Source organism: Podarcis muralis, chromosome 1 (genome assembly GCF_964188315.1).
Source record: "Podarcis muralis chromosome 1, rPodMur119.hap1.1, whole genome shotgun sequence".
Taxonomy (NCBI): domain Eukaryota; kingdom Metazoa; phylum Chordata; class Lepidosauria; order Squamata; family Lacertidae; genus Podarcis; species Podarcis muralis.
In genome coordinates this window covers 133,530,748-133,556,123 of record NC_135655.1, presented here as the reverse complement: position 1 = coordinate 133,556,123, position 25,376 = coordinate 133,530,748, and the positions used below count along the sequence as shown (strand labels likewise).

Here is a 25,376-nt window from a genome sequence, read left to right as displayed (position 1 = left end):
TGCCGCTCAAGCCCATGTCTGCCAACTTGAAAGGCGGAGCGGGTGAGACCTGGGACTGTGTCCCTGCCATGGATGAGGCTCCGTCTCCAGCATGATTTGTGGTTGGTTCCTCCTTAATCTGGACTATTGGCGTTAATCAAGAGGCACTCCTGGACTGACATGATGTATGCCAATGGGCTGCAATCAATCAGCGGCCAAACGGACTGGGATTGGTTCTTTGAAGGTATTTAATGTTTTATTTTTTTGTAGCTTGAGAATCCTTACAACAGCTGGGAAAGTCCATCTCCCCCCCCCCCCCGTACTCTCTGAAAAGCAGCAACAAATCCTCCCAATTTTTTGCCCTTAATTACTCACCTTTCCTCCAAATGCACCAACCTCCCCTAACAATACTACAGTACTGGAAACTCCCAAAGCCAATTTTTTCTTTCTCCCCAGGGTTGCTAGAACAGAATAGGAAGGTGTGTGTAGTATTTAAATCCCCCCCACCTCTCTCAATGAATCCTGGGCCTCTCTAGACAATAGAGTTTAACCCTTGGAGCGCCTCACGGGGGGGGGGAGGACAACCTATTTCTAGGTTTGCAGCAGGTAAAACCAAACAAAACACACAACCCTGTGCTTTATCCTTCCAGCACAAAAGCAGGCACTGAGGCTGCAATCCAAGTTGCAAGGGGCAGCCGTATGGGGATGTGGCAGCCATGTAATCCCAGGCTGCAATTGAGTGGCACATGGTTACGCCCTTCTCGCGCCACCTTCCCCGATCCGAGCCTTGCAAGACCGCTTGGGGAGGGTGTTGTGAGGATGCAGCAACCATGCGCCCTTCAATCAAGGTGCATGGCTGTCGCGTCCCCACACTGTCCTCCCCGAGCAGCCTTGTAAGGGATGGGATTGCTGGCGCGAGGAGAGCACAACAGCAATGCTGCTCAGGGCTGCTGTCGTGGCGGTAGGACCTGGGCACACACGCGCACATCCCGGACAGCTGGCAGACACTCTCTGCTGCTGGAGAGTGTCCCCGGTTTGCTAGTAAACCTGAATTACTGTGTCGTGAAATGATGCATGTCTAAAAAGCATGTCACCAACATGAAAAGTTTGGAAAGCACTGCCTTAGCCACTACACTGTATCATGATTCAGATTTCTGGGTCTTGTTGCAAATTTTTATGGTGTCCTTTAATGACTGGGGGGGGGAAAATAAAAGTGGAAAGTTGAACAGCATTTCATAAAGAATGCCTGTGCCACAGAAAAACTATGCTGAACCTTAAAAGAACCCGGCCTTACTAAGAATGTAAAAGAATGTAAGTTTACTACACACCCCTCCCCCACTATCTTCACCCCCAACCTTAAACTGTATACAACATTAATGGCTCACATCACATGCAACTGATCTGTAGAAAAGACTCTACAACCTGAAAACCGAGACAATGCTCGTACTTTTTTAACCCAATAAAATATTTAATAAAAGCTATTTTTTAAAAACCGCTCCCTTGAAATTCTGTGGCACAGAATTTCAAAATCAGCATACATGCTTGGGTCTGATTTTAAAATGATTCTCTAGTTCATATTGACCCCCTTTTCACTGAAACTGGCCAACTTCAAACTGTACAGCTCTTCAGAAATGCATGATTTATGTGAAAGTGTATACTCTTGAAGTAGTAGTATAAAGCATGCAAAAGCTATTTTAAGTGAGTGTGCTGTTTGCTCAGTCTGTTAATGTGCTTTAAGTACCTACGCTGCTATGAGCTGAATAATTAGAACTAGAACTTCGTAAGTTCAGGATGCAATTTCACAACTCTGAAAGAAAACATGCTTGTTAAATTACACTCCATTCTTGTTCCCTCTCTGGATATTTATCCAAGGTTAGTCCCACAAGCTCACTCCAACATAAACTTGTACCTTCATTTCCTTCAGTCCCTGCATGTATTTTCCTTCTACATCCTGAATCTGGTCCTTTAACTCATTGATATCCTGAAGAAAATCGCAAAGCATGGTGTCAAAAACCCCCAATGAGTAATCACTGAAAACCACTGGGTAACCAATGACATTACAAAAATAGAATTTCCTAGTCATTCTTTTTACAAGTCATTCGTTGTGATGAAATATATATCCCTATACCAATTACTTTTGCACGGTAAGACATGAGGGACAGAAGCAAGTCCCTTTACCAGCTTTCACCTCCAACAAGCAGCTTACCTTAATTTCTCTAATAGATGCTTCAGTATCAACCGAGATGGAGGTATCTCCACTCCCTCGCCGGGAAGAAGTTCCGCCTAGAGAGGCCAGCGTAGCTGCTGACAAGCTTGACACAGTACGAACCCCCTGGAATACAATCAAGGAGTGTTTACAATAAAAGCAGTGTAAGTCTTTGTCATAGAATCTAAGATTTGGAAAGGATCTCAAAAGGTGATTCAGTCCAACCCCCTGACCTCCACTATCACTCCTTCAAGCTCTGCTCACAAAGGAGAACCCACCACTTCTGAGGTAGTCTGTTCCACTGTCAAACATCTCATACTGTCAGGGCGTTCCTCCTAATATTCAAATCCCTTTCTTACAATTTGAACTAGTTGCGCTCCTGGTTCAAAAAGGTAGACAGACTCAACGGCACATTAAAAATAATCCAAACTGCTTTAGTTTCCAACTTTAATTTCAGAACACGCTGGCTATGATTTGTATTTAGAGTCTTTTTCATTACCCAATATCCCATCAAAAAAGTGAAGAGTATGAAAGGGAGAAGATGGGAAATATTGTCTTAGTTATAAATTTTAAAACTGTTGCTTAATTTCAGGATATTCTTTAATGTTTCCCACCTTCCATTATGGAAAATTTGTTAACAACAGAAGAAGAGCCTGCTGGACCAGACCAGTGGCCCACCTAGCCGTGCATCCTGTTCTCACAGTGGGCGACCAGATGGCTCTAGGAAGCCCCACGGCAGGACCTGAGCAAAACAACATTCCACCCGCTCATGATTCTAAAGGGCTGTCCCAGGAGGATGGAGCAAGCTTGTTTTCTCCTGCTCTGGAGGGGAGGACCTGAACCAATGGCTTCAAGTTACAAGAAAGGAGAGTCCAACTAAGTATCAGGAAGAACTTTCTGACATTAAGAGCTATTAGACAGTGGAACAGACTTCCTTGGAACATGGTGAACTCTCCTTCACTGGAGGGTTTTAAGCAGAGGTTGGGTGGTCATCTGCCATGGATGCTTTGGGACCCCTTTCCAAATCTACAGTTCTCTGATTCCCAGCAACTGGTATTCAGGTGAATAGTGCCTCTGACAGAGGAGGCGGAACATAACCTTTTGGCAAGAACTGTAGTCGTTGATTGCCTTCTGTTCAGTAATATTTTACTAATCACAAAACTCTTCATGTTTAAAGGCAAACAGAAAAGCTTTGATAAGTTCATTTAAATTGCACTGTGACCTGGTTTAGAAGTAACACTGTCATTTCAGCAAACCATGGTTCATCAGAGTGGGGAAAAGCAATGAGGCGCAACACTCCCCTTTCCTCCCTTCAAGCACCTGGCTGGAGAGAAAACTTCCTGGTTTTTTGAATCACTGTTTCCTAGGATGTCCTAACTGAGAATCTGTGGCTTACACATTTCCTACAAATCAGAATCAAGCTGTTCCTGGTTTGCCATTCTGTTCGACTTCAAACACATGCATGTCTTCCTTCTTTATTCCTGGCCATGTATCACACCTGCCCCTCTAAGCAACAAGTACATGTAATGAGATTAACTCTGAAAGCACAACCTCCAAACTATACTATTCAAACTTATTCTTACAGCAAAAAGTGAGTATATATCCTGAAATATAATAACACTTGGATTTCTGAATATAGCAAGAATAACTAACCATGAATATATCATTGCACATACATGAAGTCAAAAAAGAGTCAATGGCAGAAAATTTAAGAGCTGAAAACCGTCAAAACATTTTCAATAGAAACTCCAAAACCCAGTGAATCCTATTTCTGTTCTTCATGATTAGGAGACATTTCTCAAACTATGCCTGTCATTTAATATTGTGCACAGGTACTTTTCCTCCCACACACAACCATGCTACCCATTCACTCTTACCTTCTCAAAGTCTTTTTCAGGCCTTTCTTCAACCTACAGGAGAGAGAAGAAAGAAACCATAATTGAACCACAAGGACCCATTTTCCCATCATGAGAGTGTCTTCAAACCTTTTCAGAATGACATCACTGGCTGTATACAATCTTGGAGTAAAGGTGGTTATTTACTCCTAAGCAACTAAGCATGGAACTTTTGTTTTGTTTTGTTTACTTCAGAGACTAAAAGGTATCCCTTAAAATTCATCCTCTTTAAAAAGTTTGATTTGGTTTTAAACAGGCCCCATTGCATCTGTCAGGCACTTGAGTAGTGTTCAAATGCTTTAAGTGATGAAAGTATTGAAAGCTTAACATGGGAACAGAAAAGACTGTGTTTACACCACAATGTTCTCCTTTAGATTTCATGAAAGTGCCAGTTTCCCTCCACAGCCACCTGTTGAATATCTTGTTTAAATGTTAGGGTTCATTATTGTTCCACAGGATGTGTACCACTTTAAAAGCCAGGGTGCATATCCTGACATAGTTTTTGCAGCTGTGTAGCAGGTGCTGATAAGTCACTTTAATTAGCTGAATAGGGTGATTACAGTGTTTCTTTTTCTTTCGCATATATTAAACCTTGCAAAGCTCTCTTTGCGTCTTTTCAGTGATTCCATCTGTGTGGTCTAATCTGCACGCACCCCAGACATCCGACTCCGAGATTGAGACAGGACTTTGAAGGGAAAGAAACGGATAGTGTGCATCTCATTCTCGGGAGACACACATGAAGTCAGAGGTGAAATACATGAAAGAGCCTGCAGCCATCAGCCGGGGAATATCCTGTGTTGCCAGTGTGGCATTGCAAACCCACCAAATCCAGCCAACATGTGTGTAGCAGGTTTGTGGACATAACTGAAGGAATTCCTAAGCAAGTCATTGTTCCTTCTGCAAACAATGTGGAAGCGGCTGCCACCGCTGCTGCCCCCGTGTCGGCCAAGGTGTGACTTAAGAAGCTGGAGCAGCTGCTGGAGGACAGACCTCAGTGCATCAAGAATGTCCTGAGCATGGAGGCACTGCTGGACCTCCTGGTCAACCTCAACACCAAGGGCCACTGCGACTTGCTACTCTAGAGGGACAGGTTTGCCTCCGAATTACTCGCGTGGGAATGGACCGCCTGACTATTGAGAGTGATGTGGGTGGGCTCCTTATCAATTGTGCCTTGGAAGACCAGGTAGTCTTTACTCCAGGTAAACATTCACTTTATCGCTGGTGGTAGGCCCAAGAGCTCCATCCCCTCCACCTGTCAGGAGCCGGAGTTGGGTCAGGCATAGGTCAGCAACAAAAAACATGGGTGTCAGTGAAGTTAGTTCTTTATTCAAAGAAACCAAAACAGTACAGGCCTAGTGATCCCAGCAGCTCTTCCCAATGGGTCTTGCTCCAACGAGGCAGCTGGAAAGACTGAAGGCCCCTGCCTACCCTCCCAGGCCCCTCCCCTCCAGGGTCTTTCCCAAGCAGCTGCAAACTGTGTCTGTGCAACCAATCTCTGCTCTGCTCTGTTCACTTCTCTGCATGTTCTACTTGGCCAGGGCGGAGAGGAGCTGGTCACAGTAGGAGGGGAAGACTCCCTGGATTCTTTAGCAGCACACCTGAACTCTGCCTCTTGGCCAACCTCCTCTCCAGCCTCTGATGCTGGACTGCTCTCTGCCACAGCCTCTTCCTGTTCATGAAACCCTGTTACCTCTTTTGCTTCTGACACATCCTCCTCTCGGTCTGCTCCTTCTTTTCCCTTTGGCCACTCCTCATCGCCCACCACCACTCCCCTGGCTCTGAGCCTTCTTCCCCTGGGGGTTCCCCAGCTGGTGCCTCCCCCCCACGCCTCTGCATCCAGCCAGTCCATGACACCACCATGGCCTGAGGACCACAGCTGGCTCAGCACCTGGTTGAGCTGGCTTAACAACAGGCATGATGAGTCTTTTATGTGTATTTTAATAAACTGAACAGACCAAAAGATTTTGAATCATGGGTGTGTGTTGTGAACTTAACAGTACTTATCTTACTTTATTTACTTGCTATTTTGATAATTTTGTTTTATAGAGTCTAAATGTTGTATTGATTTGTTAACCATGTTTTACAACTTTTACTGTAACTGTGATGTTCAGCTTATTTGTTAGTTGCTGTTTTGTTTGCTGTTTAGATGGGACTAACACAATGTGTTATGCCTGGGCATAGGAGCCAACTCCTAGGGGCTGAGGGGTCTTCACCACCTCCAATGAAATATTTGAGGGGACTGGATGCCCGCAAAGTTGATGGGCATTGCCATTCAAATGGTATGTGTGACCACATCATGTGACTGATTATGGGGGGGGGGGTTACCTGGGCCCCCTCAATATTTTATTCAGGTTGGCACCCCTGTACCTGGGGCTCACTCTGATGAGTCATTAGAAACTGTACTGTACTTGACAGTATAGGTGCTAGCTGCTAATTGGGACCAGTTGAATAAAGCACATGGCTCCAGTTCTCAAACAGCAGCACTGGCTGACTCTCCACTTCTGGCCACACTTCAAAGTGTTGGTGATAACCTTTAAATTACTGGGCAGCTTGTGACTCAGACACTTGAATATCTGTCGTCTTCCATAAAAGCATATTCAAAGCTACTTGGATTAGACTAATTGAAATAACAGGATTTAAGTTAGCTATCATGACTAACAAGTCCCACTGATGTCCTTTAGTCTTTTCAAAGCATGACAGCATCCAACCTATTATCACCACCAGGATATATGAACTGACCTGAGCGTGTTAGCGTGCAAATTTAGGATGGTATTTGCTGCTAGTCCTATTCCGAGCACACCTGCTGAAGTTAATGGGCATGACTAACTTAGCCTCATTAATTTCAGTGAGTCTACTCTGAGGAGAACTTAGCTGAATACCACTCTTAATAAATAAATTGATGTGGAAATGGAATTTTCTTTCAGAAATGTTATTTTCTTGAACATATAAAACTGAAATGGAGTAAACTGAGTGCTTGTGGGAAGCCTTCTGTCTTCTTGTTCCGTTACTGTATTGCTATGTTGTCAATGCTTTTCCCAGCCAAATAACTTTTGGTGAGATTTTTAGCATTGCAAGAAGACAAACAGCAATCTCTGCTCTTCCTTGCCTTTGCCTCATGGGTTGTCCTCAGGCTTCCTATTCTCTCTCTCTCTCTCTCTCTCTCTCTCTCTCTCTTTCTTTCTTTCTTTCCAGAGCCCCCCAAAACCCAAATACTACTTTTGAGAACCTGTTTTACACAGCACTTTCCAGCAGATGGAGCTCTTTGTAATTTAATTCAGCTCAACAGTGGAATTATATGGTACATTTAAGTCAAATCAGGCTGCTATCCTGTGCCGTTACTTTGAAAGAAATCTCACTGAGCTCAGTGGAAGTTATTTATGAGTAGAAGCCAGTATGATGATTAGAGTGCTGGACCAGGTCCAGGAATCAACACGCCCCCCCCCCCCTTAGGCATGGAGCTCCCCTGCTGAGCGCAGGCCAGTCCCTGTCTCTCACCCAGCCTACACAGGGTTGTTAGGATAAAATGGGGAGCACACCTTGAGCTCCTTGGAGGAAAGGAGATATAAATGTGACAAATCAAATGAAATGTTCATTTTAAATTAGATTTCATTGTAGTAAAGAATATGATCCACTTTGCTACACCGCAAGGTGACGTTTTGTATTAACCTTTAAGAGTACAATTAGATAGTAAGAATAGCAGGGGTATCATAAACTTCAAAGAATAAACATGAACTACTTGCATAACTATGCAAGGAGAATCTGGGCCGCTTAAGCTTTTATAATCATCATCATCATCATCATTATTTAGAGTGCAATGCAATGGGGAAATAACAGCAGAGATCAGAAGAGACCTGGACACTCTCAGCCTAACCTACATCTCAAGGTTGATGTGAGGATAAAACGGGGGCAATGGCATGCATCACTTTGAACTCCTCTCAGCTTCACCTTCCTTACAGGGTTGCTGTGATGATAAAATTGGGGGAAGGACCATGTATATCAGCTGGAGCTCCTTGGGAGAAAAATAGTGTGTGTGTTTTTAAAAAATGTTTTTTGAAATTTTAACTTTTAATTAGTTATTTGTTTCTTTTTCTAAACAGTTTACAGTGGGTATAAATGAACAGATACGGTTTTCACCATAGTGGCAGTACCATGCTGGGAAGAACATCAGCCTTTCATGCTCCTCTCCATGTCCCTCTGTCTAGGTAGCCTTGCCTCTTCATAGTTCTGATTTCAGACGTTGTGATAAATCGGTATATCACCATGTTTAGCTGCTGATATGTCACAATGCTGAAAACCAGATATTGCCCAGCCCTAGTATAGAGTGCCACTGGGTCTTGATCACTTTTACTGCTAAAACAGTGACTACACCGACTGAAGGTTATCTATAAGGCCAGGATGGAGAGGCAGCTTCGTTTTTAAAACATCTGGATCTGCTTGATTCTGTAAGAGACAGCTCTGAGGCCATCTTTACAATTCCAGTATTTCAGGATCTTTCAGAAAACATTAATTGTAAATTGCAAAATGTTTTCAAGACACATTCCAGCATCATTACAGACACAAAAAATAAAGACAATTTATATTCAATTCAATTTATAACAAATATGTAGTTGTGATTTTAAAAAGCCTTTACTACTACACTGTTGCTATTTCAATAGTCTAGGTATATTTTAACTTTCATTGTTTTATGATACAGTATGTAAGCTTGGACTGTGAAGTATTTTATCAAGTGACATGTAAGACACTCAGAATAGTTTCAGATGAAACTGTACCAAACGACAGTCTATGGCTTTGGCTAAAGTGTCAGATGGACTTAATGTACCAGACAAGACTCAACACTGGCACACACAGTGCCACCCGCGTCCCTAAGGCTCATTACTGTATCTTTAATCATGAATTTGCTTGTTGATGATAATATTAGAATATGGAAAATATTTTCTGAGACAACTGAAGTCTACAAGATAGGGCTGTGCTCTAAACCACAGAGCCTAGGGCTTGCCGATCAGAAGGTCGGCGATTTGAATCTCCGCGATGGGGTGAGCTCCCGTTGCTCGGTCCCTGCTCCTGCCAACCTAGCAGTTCGAAAGCACGTCAAAGTTCAAGTAGATAAATAGGTACTGCTCCAGCAGGAAGGTAAACAGTGTTTCCGTGCGCTGCTCTGGCTCGCCAGAAGTGGCTTAGTCATGCTAGCCACATGACCAGCTGTACGCCGGCTCCCTCGGCCAATAAAGTGAGATGAGCACCACAACCCCAGAGTCGCCCGTGATTGGACCGAACAGTCAGGGGTCCCTTTACTTTTACCTAATTAAGTTTAAGCAATGCTAAACCTAGATCCTTTTCAGATGTTTTCTACAGATCAGTTTCATTTGTTGTGAGACACTAGTGTTGCATGCAGTATTAGGTTGGGGAGAAAAAAGGGGGAAAGAGGTGGAACCTAGGTAGTGGGAAATGGGGCATACATTTTTAAAATATACAAAAGCATAACTGTGGCTCCGGACACGGGTGGCGCTGTGGGTAAAAGCCTCAGCGCCTAGGTCTTGCCGATCGAAAGGTCGGCGGTTCGAATCCCCGCGGTGGGGTGCGCTCCCGTTGCTCGGTCCCAGCGCCTGCCAACCTAGCAGTTCGAAAGCACCCCCGGGTGCAAGTAGATAAATAGGGACCGCTTACCAGCGGGAAGGTAAACGGCGTTCCGTGTGCTGCGCTGGCTCGCCAGATGCAGCTTGTCACGCTGGCCACGTGACCTGGAAGTGTCTGCAGACAGCGCTGGCCCCCGGCCTCTTGAGTGAGATGGGCGCACAACCCCAGAGTCTGTCAAGACTGGCCCGTACGGGCAGGGGTAGCTTTTTAACTGTGGCTCCATTGTCTTAAGCAACCTGAAAACCAGCCCTTCCCTACATTGTGGTGTTCTTTTGCTTAAAGTGAAAAGCAGCTACTTATAACCAGAAAACCATCAAGGAAACATCTTCAACCTGAGTTACAAGCACAGGGCAGCAAACAACAGCAAACACCTCTCTTAGCAGAATTTTCATAACAGCTAATAACATTTGGAGAAGAAATTAGAAATATGAGCCCCAGTTACAGTACAAATGACCTGGTGGTTATTAGACTAGTTCAAAAGATGGCCAGTCGCTTTTCAACAGCAAATGAATCAGAACTCATTAATCGCCCATATATTGCAGTGTTCTTGCTTCAGTAGAAATAGCCTTGGGAGACAGAAATAAAGCAATTCAATCAGGGAAAGATGAAGCAGAAAAGCATGCTCACCACGGGACTTGCACGAGCAGAACTAGCTCTAGAAGAAGCTCGAGATCCTGAGCCGAGGTAGCAACTGTACTCCGAAGGCTGCCCGCAAAGACCCCAAAAGATTGCACCAAACAGAGATGAGAAAAAAGAAGCATTAGGATAGTAGAAATCAGACAGATTTGCTAGCATTTCTCATAAGCTAAGAGCAGGATAGCATATGGCTACAGAAAGGCAGAGTAGATGTCCCCATGCTGAAAGTTAATAAACCAACCTAAAATAGATTCATTTAAAAAAAATGGAAGCAAAATATTTCTGTAGAATTACATACTACCAGCCAAAATCTATGAGTCATTGCCCGTGTAGTCTAGTGGCAGGTAAGTTTGTAGATATGTGACAGTTGGTGCACTCACACCAGAGTTAAGATTAGATTCCAGTCTAGTCCAAGAATCGTTGGAACATTTTGCATATTTTACCTAGAGAAGCATGAACTTTAGAAACTACCTTTAAGATCGCGCGCTCATATTAAATCTGCTTCAAATAACCAAATTATGCTCTTGTTACCTCTCAGGTGGACAATAATGATACAAATTAGGGTGTGAAATTTATCAACACTTTTGCCACTAGCTCCAAAATTCAAGTTATTTCACATAAACTCAAGGCTTTCTATGTGCCCAGTGGGATTTCTCAACCTAAACAGTCTCCCTCCCCATATCTTATTACAAACTGCTCCTGAAACTACTTTCAAAAATAATTTACTAACCGGCATCTGGGGAGTCAGAATCTGTGCTAACACTGTCAATGATATGTTACTGCACACACATTACATTCCCTATGTATCTTGTGTAATTTAAGAGGACATTTAATGTGAAATATCCCTCACCTTCTGAAATCCACTATGAATTTCATCTCACAGAATGAGACACACACACAGAAGACATATTGATGAAACCAATCCAGAACCTTGCTCTTCTTTAAGAAGCATTTAATATAATCCAGTGATAATCAATGATAATCCAATCAGAAACTGCCTAAGCATTGATTGGTGCAAGTCCAATATTGTTCAGCTAGAAGCTGGTTGACCATACTGACATTCATTGAACAATATTCCACAATTATGCATACCATGAGAAAATTAACTCAGAACAGTATTTCAACAGTATTTCATTTTTAATTAGTTTTTTTTAAAAAAAACAAAAACCAAACTGGTAAGTGAAAATTAGCAATGGAAAATCCACATCTTCTGCTAATCATTAGTAGAAAGCGTGAGAAAAATAGGATTTAACATTCCACCAAGTGTAGTACTGCAAAAGATGTCTGGTCATTTAAGCATTACAATAAAAAATGATTTGTACTTCCAGAGACACTGCATAGAAGGGAAGTATAGTAGGAGGAAGAGGCTCTCATCTGGGGTGTGATTCAAGGTTTCGCATCTTGCCTATGGAATGATCCCCCTTCTTCTCCCACTGTTTTCCTGAGCCCACAGAGAGCCAATTTCAAGGGGCGTACAGGGGAAGGAGGAAGGAAGGAAGCCCAGCTGCATACATGGAATTCCTTGTGCAGGGTTTCCACTGACTGGGCTTGTTAGCTGAATCCCACCTCTGGCCTCGATCTACATTTAAAATATTGTTGTTTTTATTTAAAGATGATAAATTGCAATTCAGATTTAAATAAAATAGTTAACATTGCCTGTATTCCTGTGATTCTCCAAATGTATTCACACACAATTGTTAACTATTCCTACTTCCATTAAACCAAAGTTTGTCATATCCATGCTGGCAAACTGTGGTTTAAGCGAGTTCCTCAAACCAATATTGCAAACTACAATTTGATCCTGGCTTGCGGTTCTAGTTTGGAGCACTTGCTCAAGCCACAGTTTCTAGTTTAGGCATAACAGCAACATAACTTCATTCACTCTAGATGGAGTAAAACAGGAAGCAATGATTAAAGCCCCACATATGAGGGGAGCAAGGAGTGTCTAAAGCAGTGTTTCCCAACCGGTGTTCCGCGGCACACTAGTGTGCCGCGAGACGTTGCCTGGTGTGCCGTGGGAGGTAGGCGGGCGAGTCGGGCGGCGAGAGGCGGGGCGGCGGCGGCGGCGAGGATCCGCGTCGAGCCGGGGGCGGCTCCGCGGTGGTGGTGCCGAGGTTTCTCTCTCCATTCTCCCCTCACACACACACACAGGAAATAACACAGGATCAGCTGACAGGACCCGGCCAATGGGGCGGCGGCGGGGCAGCGCGCGCAAAAGGGAGGAGCGCGAGACAGCGGACGAGGAGGAGGCCGGCATGTCCGGGCAGCAGCAGCAACAACAGCAGCAGCAACTCCCGGCGACGGCTCCTCAAGCCCCGGGCAACCCTACTCCCTCACCGGCCTCGGCCGCCCTCCTGCTCCACCCGCCGCCGCCTCCCCTGCCGCCGCCGGCCACCTCGGCCCCGCCGCCCCCCCTCCTCCGCCCGCTATCGCCGCCACCACCACAACAGCCGCCGCCGCCTCAGCTGGGCCCATGCCTGCCGGGAGCGGCGGCGGCAGCAGCAGCAGCAGCGCCCCAGCGCCCTTCCCTCCCGGCGTGACGCTGCGCGCTGACATCACGGGGTGCCTCAAGATTTTTTTCATCAAACAAGTGTGCCTTTGCCCAAAAAAGGTTGGGAAACACTGGTCTAAAGCAGTTCAGCCGACTTTCATACAACCTGCAAGCTGCAGTACATTCTCCTGCACTCTTCTAACTGAATACAAAGGGGAACTGAACACTGTTGAACATTGCCGACTGATATCACTCTGACTTATCTTTCCTGTGGGTCAACAGCCCTCTGTATAAATAAACAGGTTTAACAGCCTTGCTGCAAACCATAGCTTGGAGAAGTGGTGCCAAACGGTTTTGGGCACTGCCCCCTTGGTTCCATAAGCTCAACCCCAGTGCCCTCTATCTGACCGTATAAAAAGTATTATTCAGAATAGTGGCTTGCATAATCCACAAGGAAAGTTATGACACAACAGCATTCAAAACAGTAGCAATTAATTGCACACTTAAATTATGGTTGCCATATTTTAAAGAGCAATATGTCCTCTTTTTCCAGGAAACATCCTCTATTTCATGGGTAGAGTTGTCATAGCGATCCAGTTAAAAGTAGAAGTCATCAAACGTGTCCTCTTTTTTGCTTTTCAAAATATGGCAACCCATCAAAATTCAATTAAAACCATTTAGTTCAATTAATTCTACAAAACTGTTGAATGTGACCTGATGCCAGCTTTTCAAAATCTGATACTCATTTGCACCTCCAGGGCTTCCCTGCCACCCACTTGCCTCTAAGCACTCCCCTGGGTAATCCCACTGATTTAAGGACTATCAATATATTTTGGGAATGATTTGTGTTCTTATGTACCGTATTGGCCCGAATAGAAGTGGCACCTGCAAATAAGCCGCACCTTTAAAATTCAAGGGGGAAAAGGGAAAAGTACAATACCAGAATAGAAGCCACCCCCTTAAAATTCCACAGGCACTCACACCCATAAATGGCAAATGTAGAAGAAAATCCTACGGGTAGTAGAGAGGACCCGCAAGTGGGTGAAACATCTGTTCGTAGCACTGTAAATGCAAATAACAAATCAATACAGTGGGACCTCAGTTGTCAATCTTAATGCATTCTGGAAGCCCATTCGGCTTCTGAAACATTCGACAACCAAGGCTCAATGGGGCGATCAAAGAGAAACGTGATCCAAGGGAAAAGGGAGAGAGGAGGGGAGGCTGAGGAGAAGTGGTCCCCCAAATCTCTCGTGGGGGGGGGAGTGGCTGAGATCCGAGCTCATCCCGCCTCACCTCACGAAGGGGACGAGTCATCGAAGGCAGGGAAGGGAAGGAAGGGCGCACTTCCGTGCACCTCCATGGAAAGAGATGGGGCAGAGCCCTGATTCTGCTTCCAAAAGCTGGGAGCCTCCCTCTTGAATTCCGGGCTGGGCTTTCGGGCTCCTGCTCTGCCCTTAAGGAAGACAGAGGGAGGCAGGGATCCGGGGTTGTGGGAACTCGCGTCCAAAAAGAACCTGCAGGGGCGTGGAAGGAAGATTGAGAGGAGAGAGCCCATCTTACCCCCTGCCCCCACCCTGTCCTTAAAACGGAAATGGTTGGTGCGCAAAAGCGCATTTTGGTAAGGTTGCGAATATAAGCTGCACTTTAACTTTTCACGGTTGGAATTTGGAAAAGAAGTGTGGCTTATATTCAGGCCAATACGGTAGCTGCCTTGTTTGATGCTTTCTGGGTGCCCCATAATCATATTATAAAGTTGTTGTGTTCTAGGTTATAAATCAAGAACCTCTAGGAGTTGTTTCTTTTTGTTTTCCAATGTGTTTCTGATTAATAATAATAAACAATGGTGTGGCACAAGCAATTTTTTATTCTGAAAGTGTGGCCCAAAGAAAAAAGTTTGAGAACCACTGCTTTAGACGAAAGGATCCTTGACAGAAATTGGCACCAGGGTCAAGTCCTCCTCCCTCTACTCATCTCCTTTGTGTGCCTGTTTCAAGATTTTAGTCCCGTTTTGTTTAAACCAGAGTTCCCTGGTTTAAAGGGAACTCTGGTTTTAAAAGACAGAGACTTGGAAAGTATCAAATGTCTTTTGGAAAACTGTTTATCTGTCTTAATTTTATTGTTGTACACTGCAATGACATTTGTTAATGCTTATCAAAGTGTGAAAGTCAGGTATGGGTTAAGAGAGAAGTATGTGAGTCAAACACTCATTCTCAGCTTACTGAACCATGGTTTAATAAACCAGGCCTGTTATATCCGAAAGGGCTCATTGCACACATTTGACACACAAGGAACAGCATTTAGATCTAAACAGGAAGCACCTATTATTTCAGGTAGTTACAGAAAGTGGTCTTTTTAGAAAACATTGCAGGCAACCATTGCTACACAAGCTACTACAATAGAACATGTTTTAGTACAAAACAAACGAGGCCAGCACAAAAATGTGGAAACCATCTTACAGGACGTGAACTAGAGGCACTATACCGACGATTCCCACTGTTAAAGTTCTCATCATACAGAGATGCCTACAATTAAAAAACAGAGTCAGAACAGTATTGGTAGATTTGGGAGGTTCAAAATACAGCAAGGTGCAAAATAAAAGAGACAAAGGAAATGGAAAGGAAGAAACAAAATAAATGTCAGTATCTCCTACAGTGTAGTGCAAGCTGCATGCAAGGGAAGGGTGCGGGAAAACCCCTGCAAACTAGTCGGAATGCATGCAGAATTAAAGTGAGGGATCCCACTCTTCACATCAGGAATGTTGCTGGGCACCTTGTGCTCCAGCTGCGTCTCTTTTAAACGCAGTACCCTGTAGGTATTGCACAACAATTCCTAAATGAATGGAAATCCTTTTACACAATTTCAAGTTTGAAATAGTTTCAGAGGGAAAGAAACAAAGATTGCTTGGCTCACTGGTAGATTCCTGCATACAACTGAATAGAAGGCAGAAGAGGTCAGGTTGGAGGCAGCATGAAGAGTAAATAAAGGTACCATGAGGGAATGGAAGCAGGAATATCGTCTTGAACACAACCTGAACTGAGGAGCCTAAGCTGAGTGGTAGCTAGGCCTATTAAGGTTGCCTTACCGCAATATTTGCAGACTGGCTCCTTTCAACTCATATATTCAAAACAGGATCATTGTCAGTGCTGATTATTTATTTTTACTGATTCAAAGCCTGAGGGCTTTGTGTGGGAAGCAACATGTTTAAATAGGCTTCTGTACCGAAAGACTTAAGGATACACATACACGCACTCTCTCTCTCTCCTCCTTCAAGTAACTGCCTTCTCAGCTCCCAATTGTGGTGAGAATAAATTAAGAGTGTGGAAATTACAAACTCCATGCATTAAAAGAAAACAGTGACAGGTAAGCATAATGCGGGAATGAATGAATGAATGAACACAGTACTACGAGCAGCAACACTGCACTACAACTTAGAGAGTTCGGCTTTCCTTGCAGGGTACCCAGTGATCAGTTTCTGTGCCTATCAAACTTATTTAATAACATCAGGAGCAAGTTACTAGAAACGTTATGGTCACTGAATTAACCTTAAACACAGTGCTTCCCCTCCTAAGAAAAAATAAGTGCCGGAACTGAAGTTGCCACAGTAAGTTGCTGGGAAACTTGGGGCAGATGTTGGTTTGGCAACTGCCTGCAGAGGTGCTAAAAACTAAGGCAAGCTGTTTCCCTAGCTGGTTCAAGGATCACCCCTGGTTCTGGTGCAGGTCAAAGAAATGTGCCCTCACCTCCCTCATTCTCTTAGATTTAGGCATCCACTAGACCGGCTTGGAAGGGCCCTTGTGCAAACGGGTGTGCGTGCGGGCAATGGTAAAGGCCTGCTTGGAAAGCTTAAAGCCCACCGCCACTCCATGGGAGACATATTGAAGAAAAGGAAATACAAATTGGCTCCTAGCTGGGAGCAGCTAGGAGCAAGGTGGAGTCATAGTCTTTTACAAAGTGTAGACTTGCATATGCTGGCCAGTTTCTGTCTTGACTTGAAATGTTCATTTGGGCTTCTCAGAAGTATGTAAAAGTAAGAAGCGGGGGGGATGGAGTGCTGACCCACAATGGTGCACACCTGAGAGGTGCCAGAACTGTGCTCCAGCTGAAACACACACACACACCCCCCACTGTTTAAACATTAAACTTTGTAGAAGCCTCATAGATCTGTAAAGTTTACATATACCAGCTGTTTGATTTCACTGCCAGCTTTCAGAACCATTATCCTATTTTCAGCCTATAGTTTTTCCACTACTGCTCTATTTCACAAATGGGCAGAAGACCTAAACTACTTTGGACACCACTGTATTGAAAGTAGCGAGTTGTTACAGGGCAGCCAATTCCATATGGATAAAAACAATAGTTCTGAAGCAAACAAAGAATGCTGCCTTTAAATAAAAAAAAAGTGTGAGAGTGTCATAGCAGGGATTACCTGAGAAGAGTCGTGTGTGTGTGTGTGTGTGTGTGTGTGCGTCCGCGCGCGCAATGGGAATGACCCCAAAATGACACCTGCCACAATCCTCTGTTCCATGAGTTGCAGGTATTGTTAGTAAATAAGAGGAGCTAGTCACTTAACCTAATCAATTAGACGTTATAGTACTAGTTAAGTATTATTTCTCTTTTGTGACTTGTAATTTAAATAGAACAACTTCATTTAATTATTAAAATAGCTTGAATATTTCAGCCTGTTTGTAGTAAATTTTGCTAAATTTGACTGCTTGGTTACATAATTTTAGTATTTGATTTGCCTTTAGGGTAAATTTACATACCGTATTCAAAGAGTGAGCTATGCTCACTGCTGTCATCATTCCTTAACTGTTTGCTGATTTATTGCCAAGATTCCTTGGTATTGTGCTGAACTGGTGCCCTTTTATGATGCATAAATGCAACAGGAGTTGTCTTGAGGCATTTGGAAGTATCAGGATATGCAAGGGGATAATGCCATTGAAATGACTAATATTTAATTGCTCAGAAATGCTAGGTTCAAAACTGTGAATTACAGATGTTTCCCCAATTTGTTTTAAATGAATTCTTGCTCATGATCTGAGAAGCCAGTTTTTGGGCTTTTGTTCATGGCCCCCTCCTTCCTGCACCAGAGAAAAGGCTGCACTTTTCTAAGTGATGGCAGAAGCTGCTTGAGGAGGGCTGCTCCAAATCTGATCTGCACCCATTCATACATTATGGAAATAATCAAGTCTGCCCATTCAAATTAGCTATAAAAGTGACAACATAAAAACCTATCTTAAGCTTTAGCAAGGAAAATTAAAATGTTGTTTGTGCATATTCAAATAAATTAAATAAATAAAAATATGCTTCTGGCCACGGCCTTCGTAGTGAATATGAACACAGAGAAAATTACTGTGTGGTAGATGGCACTTTAAATTCCAAACATTACACTCTTATGTAACTCTCTTAAAAACTTTCCTATTACAGTGGTACCTCGGGTTAAGTACTTAATTCGTTCCGGAGGTCCGTTCTTAACCTGAAACTGTTCTTAACCTGAAGCACCACTTTAGCTAATGGGGCCTCCTGCTGCTGCCGTGTCGCTGGAGCCCGATTTCTGTTCTCATGCTGAAGCAAAATTCTTAACCTGAAGCACTATTTCTGGGTTAACGGAGTCTGTAACCTGAAGCGTACGTAACCCAAGGTACCACTGTATATGTGAATATGTTTGACAATTAAGTTGTGTTTAAATTAGGGCTGCCATAGCTTGAAGAGCGAAAAAAAGGACAACCCCAGCTGTTGCCAGTCCAAGCTGGGGAAAGAGGCACATGGGCACACAGGGCTGTTGCCGCACCTGTGTGCCTCTTTCCCCAGCTCGGGCTGGCAGCGGCCGCGGCATACAGAGCAGCCCGCACCTAAACCTGAGCTGCCGGCACCCGAGCCACCCACACCCAAGCCTGCACCTGACTCTGAGCCTGCACCACCCAAGCCAAAAAGCCAACTAAATATATTTTAAAAACCCAGAAAACCTTGGAACTTTACTTTAAAATGTAAAAATCTCCTCGGATGGGCACGTTGGCCCACTAAAGAGGACATATCCGGGATTTCCCGGACGTATGGCAACCCTAGCTAAAATTGTAGCGCAAAGGAACAGCAGAAGTGGCAGGGAAGTACCATTTTTGCAGAGAGGTGGTGGAAGTAGAAGCTAACATACCATGTGGAATATTGAGGGGGATCTGCACCCTCCTTGAAAAAATTTTGGGGAAGCCCTCAGCCCACTGTCCTCCCCCATGGCACCCCTGGTTAGGAACTAGGGGATTTTCCCCCAATGCATTCCCCCAAATTTAATACATACATCTTTCAATTCTCTTCATCTCATTTCTCCAGACTTCCCTATCCATCCCTCCATGGCTTTCTGCTTGGTCCTTGTTACACTGCATATCCATTTGATTCTATCCTAAGTGTTATTTACTGCTGCTCACGTATCTATCCCTACTTGGATATTTTTTCCTGGCTGTTGTACCTCTTTAAATATTCTCCAAACTATTTCCACTTTTGCCTCACCAATCTCTCATCATGATTCCTTATCATTAGGATTTAACATTCCACCGAGTGTAGTACTGCAAAAAAAGGTCTGGTCATAAAACATTACAGTCAAACATGATTTGAACTGCCACAGAGACACTGCATGGAAGGGACAAACATAGCAGGAGGAAGAGGGTCTAATCTGGGGTGTGCTTCAAGGTTTTACAGCTTGCCTATGGAATGACCCCCCTCCCGCCCGCCCCACTGTTATTTTGTTGGGACATCCCAACAATTTTAGCCTTTTTTTTCTTTAAATGCAAAAGCTATGATGTTGTCTCTTTTTTCTTTTTTAACATTACATTGTAATGTAGCACCCAGCAGCTGGAAAACAGGCACAATTAGCAGACAGAAGTATTGTTAGCAGTTTCACAAGCAGCAACCGCAGGATTCTAGTGGGAGGGAAAGGGAAGTTGAGCAGAACAGAGCTGACAGACACACCAAAGGCAAATGTGCATTCCATTCATAGAGATCACATGCTCAATGCACAGCGCAAGTGACATGAACTGCAACAAGAAGATGTTTCTAAGACGTAACAAAACATGGTCAACATATGTGATATATGAAAGAGATTCTACACAAAGGGAGAGCAAGAACCAACCCTGTAGCTTCTGGCTTCACTGTACAACAAGGAGGGCTGAGAACGACAAGGAACACAATCTGTTTTTAACGCACTTAGAAAATGAAGGGAGAAGGGAAATCTACTGCTTGTTCGCTGTGGAATTCCTTGTGCTGCTGTCAGTTACTACAATATATATGCTGTAATGCAAGGTAAATCAGAATATGGCAGAGGTTGCCATTTCTGCTTAAATGGTCAAAAAGTCAAAGCCAAGTAAGAGTTAGATGGCAAGGTGAGCAACCTTATGCATATTACATACAGGAAGGGAGGATACTATTGCAAAAGCACAACACAATAATTGGGATGCAGACATTAATCACAGAGCATGAATTAAAACATCTAGGTACAAGAGACAAAAGCAGCTACGATACTCCGGCTTCCGTCTCAGCTACAATACTGTAATGGCAAAGGAAGCTACCTTGACAACAAACATAAGAGGTAAACACATCAACTTATTGGGACGCAGCTTTAAAAAATAATGGAACATTTGTAAGTAATGCAATTCTATATTTCTGGGGGGGAAACAACACACAAAAACACACACTGAACTATTAAGAAAGTAGATTGATAAAACTAGCTATAAACCACCATGCAAAAGTAGCTTAATTAGAAAATTGGAGGAGACATTTTCATAGAAGGCAAACATGTAGAAGTATCTCATAGAACATACAAAATTGTAGAGGCGGGGACACACACACTCTCACACACTACATGCAGGAAGGAAAAAACCAGAACTCTGACCAGGAAAAAGACATGTTAGTTTCTGCATGCAAATTAGGCAAATTCAACCCCAGTGAAGGCTGTAAGGCTTTTAAATCAGTGATTTCTTTTTTTTGGGGGGGGGGGGTGAGGTATTGCAGGAATTTTTAAATCTATTCTATACACTGTACAACCTATTTTTTTACTGATAAAATGCAGGTACAATTAAAACATTTATCTCTTACTTCCCTCAGTGGCTTTCAGAATTGCTAAGGCAAATATGATGAGATCAAAAGGATGACTAAATGATTAAAAATGAATAAATGGTTCAGGACAGAGGTAGGAGAGAGGCTTATGCTGTCTGGAAACCAGCATTATATTTTACCTTTTTCAAGCAGAAGTGGAAATAAAGATTTAAAAGGAAAACCAAGATGGAAGAGGGCCTTCTTGGTCATGGCACCCTCCCCTGTGAAATGCCCTCTTGTCAGATGTCAATGAGATAAAGAATTACACAACTTTTAGAAGACATCTGAAGGCAGTCCTGTATCAGGAGCTTTTTAATGCTTGATTTTTTTAAATTATGTTTTAGATATGCTGTAAGCCACCCAGAATTACTAGGGAAACCCAGCCAGATGGGCAGGGTATAAATATAATAATAATAAAACTAACCTTGATAATATTGGAGGTAAACAAAAGTATATGGAATCACTCATTTATTATAGCCTCTTAAATTAACAGGCTGAGGTTATACTGCCCAGGGGCAACTAAAATGTTCAACAAAAATGGCAGGGAGGAAAACTGACAGACCCGGTTTCCATTTTGGGAAGAAGGTTGGGATTTGGAAGGAAAACCACTGCAAGGAAGACTAAGGTCAGAGTAGCAGGAAGCCTGAATAAATATAAGAAGTTTTAAAAACAAGAATGAAGAAGATATCATTTATTCCAAATCAGAGTCCTCAGTGAATATACTATCTGCTGTACCCAGACTGTGGGATCAGAAAGCATTTTGAATACCATGTTGCCCAAAACAATATTATTGTGGAGTAAATAACTATCATTCTGTTGGATAAGGCGGTGTCTATTTCAGAAAAGAAAGATGCCTGTGTTTTAAATGCTGTTCCATGTAAAAGAATAACAAACCTTTTTATCTACTGTAGTTTTCAGTACAGGGAACACCTATAATTTACTTTATTATCTACGCTCTTTGAGCTCTTTGAGCATCTAGTTCATTTCAAGATGCAATTCTGAAACATAAAGAATGCAGGAAGATATATAAACTATTGCTTATTATCAAGTTATTTCTATTTAGACAAAAACCATGCAACCATGAGTTCAGTAATATAGGCATTATGGGTACTCACCAACTTTCCTCTAAAAAATAGTCTTGCCTTTTCCAGGCATTGAGTCGTTCCTATCTTTCTAGCTATGAAACAGAACTAGACTGGTAAGAAAAGAGGCTTGCCTCCACTACCTGAACACTCCCTTAAGTAGGTAGGACAAACCAGAATATTAGGATGAGTGACACACCCATTGCAGCTGAGAGAAGAAAAGTCATCCCAGCCTTGTTTGAAGAGAACACATCCATCTTTTCTTAGTTTTATTTTGGGAAGCAATATGCCAATGGCAGAATGGATCTCAAAAGATTCAGTTGTCAGAATAAACACTGAATTAATTGGTAAACCTCCAAAGATAGAATATATTCACTATAAAGCATTCTTGTTTCTCCAATCATTCCATAGAAACAATGGTATTAACCCTTTCTGTTTTATAGAAAGGATACCCTGCTCACACCCAATGGTGGTTTCATTGATATGAAAAGTTTATACTTGCTTGATATACGGCAGTCTTCCCCAAACTGGGGCCCTTCAGATGTTTTGGACTGAAGCTCCCATCAGCCCCAGTCAACATAACCAACAGTCAAGGAAGATTGGAGGGGGAGACCTCCAGGTTGGTGCAAGGGGTGTAAGTCAGTTAAGGGGTCATTGTTCAGAACTAATTTCCTGAAATACTATTTCCTATGCATTCCTTCAGAACAATCTTCCAAGAGTGGAAAGGGTACAAATTCATTTATTTAAACTATACGTTCCCCCAAATTAGGTCTATTTCATTTTGAGATTCCTGCATTGCAGGGGCTTGAACTAGAAGGCCCTTAGGGTCCCTTCCAACTCTCTGATTCTGTGATTCATATAGCAACTTGGTTTCCCTTTTCTGATTCTTGGTTATATTATTATTCCATATTTGAATCAAATACAGCAATTTTAAGATTGCTACAACTATTATTATCTGTACCATGTATCATGTATACGTGTACTTGGCCTAGTTAGAGAAGCTTCAATAAACAGTCTTCTTCCACATCATATTACAGTAACTCTTGTAGGACTAGTTGACAAAACTGGATGTGATCCATCTCACATCTTAAAAGGCTCAATGATTTTATGGCAGAGAACAGTATTAAACATTCCACCATTGTTTATCTCAACTTTAAAGATGAAACAAATTTTATCTTTCCCCCCAGGAGCATGTACCTGATCACTTGATGCCGACAGGTTTCTCGCCCATAAGTAGTAGTAGTAATAATAATAATAATAATAATAATAATAATAATAATAATAATTTATTATTTATACTCCACCCAATGAGTGGCTAACTTAAAGTATTTTTAATATACTGTGTTGGCAAGAAGGCTCTCATGAAGGACAGAGGGGGGAACCATCCAGTCTTCACATGTGACTTATCTGTATGGTACTTTTCTTCCACACTGTAGAATTGCTCCTACTAAGCTAGAATAATTTTTATGCAATATTGCATAAAATAATGAGTGACGCCAACAGGCCAACAATGAGTGACGCAAGATTGTCAAAGCTTGTTTTGCTTCTACAAAACCAGCCCAACTACACTGCGCATTCCAGTTGAAGTATACACCTTCTTACAGTCAGAGTCATCACATTAACAATTGCAGTGCTTCCTTAAATATTGTTGGTTGTGTGTAAAACAGATTTATAATCGTCTCCTCTTTGAACCAGCATCAAAGATTATTACTTACTACTAATCACATCTTACATTTGTTTGGCTGGATTCTGAATTCATTTGCGCTCTTCGAAGTATTATGATTCCCCCATAGCTATTTTTTTGCTTTGTTTGATCTTACTTTTTCATTCTTTTTTGTCCTCGGGGTATATAGACCTACCCAACTTGGTTGACTGCTTCATGCAACTGACAAAGTGGGGTTTGACAAATGGAAGCTTTTGCCACCATACATCTGTTGTACCTTACAAGCTAACAAGACTTCCTTGTTTTTGCATATTCTTAGTATATGTTATCACCAAAGAATAAGGATGGTACATTAAGAAGCCTGCCTAATTATTGCTTTCATAACAAACAAAATATAAGAATTAAAAAATCTACTAACCCTACTAGATTTTCTACTCTGGGATGAACCATACACATCTTCTTCGTAACCATTTGTCTGTCATAAGAGGGAAGGGGAGGGAGAGACAGAGAGAAAGGGGAGTAAAGAACTAAAACAGCCATATGAAATTCATTTTGAAGTAGCATGATAGAATTTGTCTATAAGAACACTAAACCAAACTTGAGAAGGAAGACAGATCCAGCCTAGGCTACCAGAAATTCAGAGTCACACCTCACAGGAAGATGCTAAAAACAACAACAGTTTCTCATAATTCCTGTAAATCGGATAATTCTTTAGTTATGCATCTATTTTAACAAAGGCAACATAATATCAAAGAAAACAGAAAATTATTAATTTCATGTTGTTGTTTACTAGGGAGAATAGATTGCCTGGAAAGAGTGAAGCAAGCAGAACACATGCATCTTTATTCACTGTTACAGACTTTGACATCATCTATTCAGTATCCCTCTAATAAACAAATTGTGTGACCATAATTTAATGTGCCCACCACAATTGTAGTAAACCCTTCTTATTTGATCATAGTTATTACCATTGGTAATAAACCTCTATAGGAACTATGAGTTTGTTACAAACTATGAACATTGTACAAAATGATTTGGTCATATGCACTGATTACATTTTATCTTGCCCTTCCTCCAAGGAGTTCAGGGTATTATACAAAGAGATAGTGACTGAATAAAAGTCACCAACAAAAATAAAAATTCCTTCCAGTAGCACCTTAGAGACCAACTAGGTTTGTTATTGTTATTAGTATGAGCTTTCATGTGCATGCACACTTCTTCAGATACACGAAAGCTCATACCAATAACAAACTTAGTTGGTCTCTAAGGTGCCACTGGAAGGAATTTTTTTAATTTGTTTTGACTACGGCAGGCCAACACGGCTCCCTACCTGTAACAAAAAGTCACCAAGTATGCATTATAGCTGAGTCGACATTTGAACACAGGTCTTCCTAATCTTAGGATAAGCACCTTAGTTACTACACAGCACTGACCGTATGGGGTCTTTGGAAGGGGACTTTTTCAAATTTAAACTACAATGGAGGCCCAAGATATATATTGTTCTAACAGAAAGTGATGTTTTTGAAGAAAGTACATTTATCATTCATTTGGAATATATTAATATATATCAAATAATGATTCGATCAGATATACTGTTACACCATTTTCAGTATAAAATGTCAGTTTGCATTTCTTAGTACAGAAAGCATTGATCTGATACGTAGAGATCTTTCCTATTCTAATTAATTCAAGAGGGTTCTGGAAGCTT

The 25,376-nt window shown here is 42.4% G+C and overlaps 1 protein-coding gene across 24 annotated transcripts in view; it reads right to left on the bottom strand.

Annotated features, from left to right (window-relative positions):
- LRRFIP1 (LRR binding FLII interacting protein 1) overlaps positions 1-25,376 on the bottom strand; it is a 106,838-nt gene that overhangs the window by 28,067 nt on the left and 53,395 nt on the right. For 6 of the 24 annotated variants that reach the window (XM_077919223.1, XM_077919193.1, XM_077919208.1 and 3 more), the window contains 8 exons: positions 24,087-24,143; positions 21,486-21,566; positions 19,962-19,997; positions 15,298-15,363; positions 10,342-10,419; positions 4,063-4,095; positions 2,186-2,311; positions 1,889-1,960 (listed from right to left, as the gene is read on the bottom strand). In XM_077919223.1, the coding sequence (XP_077775349.1) occupies positions 1,889-1,960; positions 2,186-2,311; positions 4,063-4,095; positions 10,342-10,419; positions 15,298-15,363; positions 19,962-19,997; positions 21,486-21,566; positions 24,087-24,143 (549 nt within the window). The remainder of the gene's footprint in view (positions 1-1,888; positions 1,961-2,185; positions 2,312-4,062; positions 4,096-10,341; positions 10,420-15,297; positions 15,364-19,961; positions 19,998-21,485; positions 21,567-24,086; positions 24,144-25,376) is intronic. The other 18 variants (XM_028704442.2, XM_028704447.2, XM_028704485.2 and 15 more) reach the window with 10 other exon arrangements.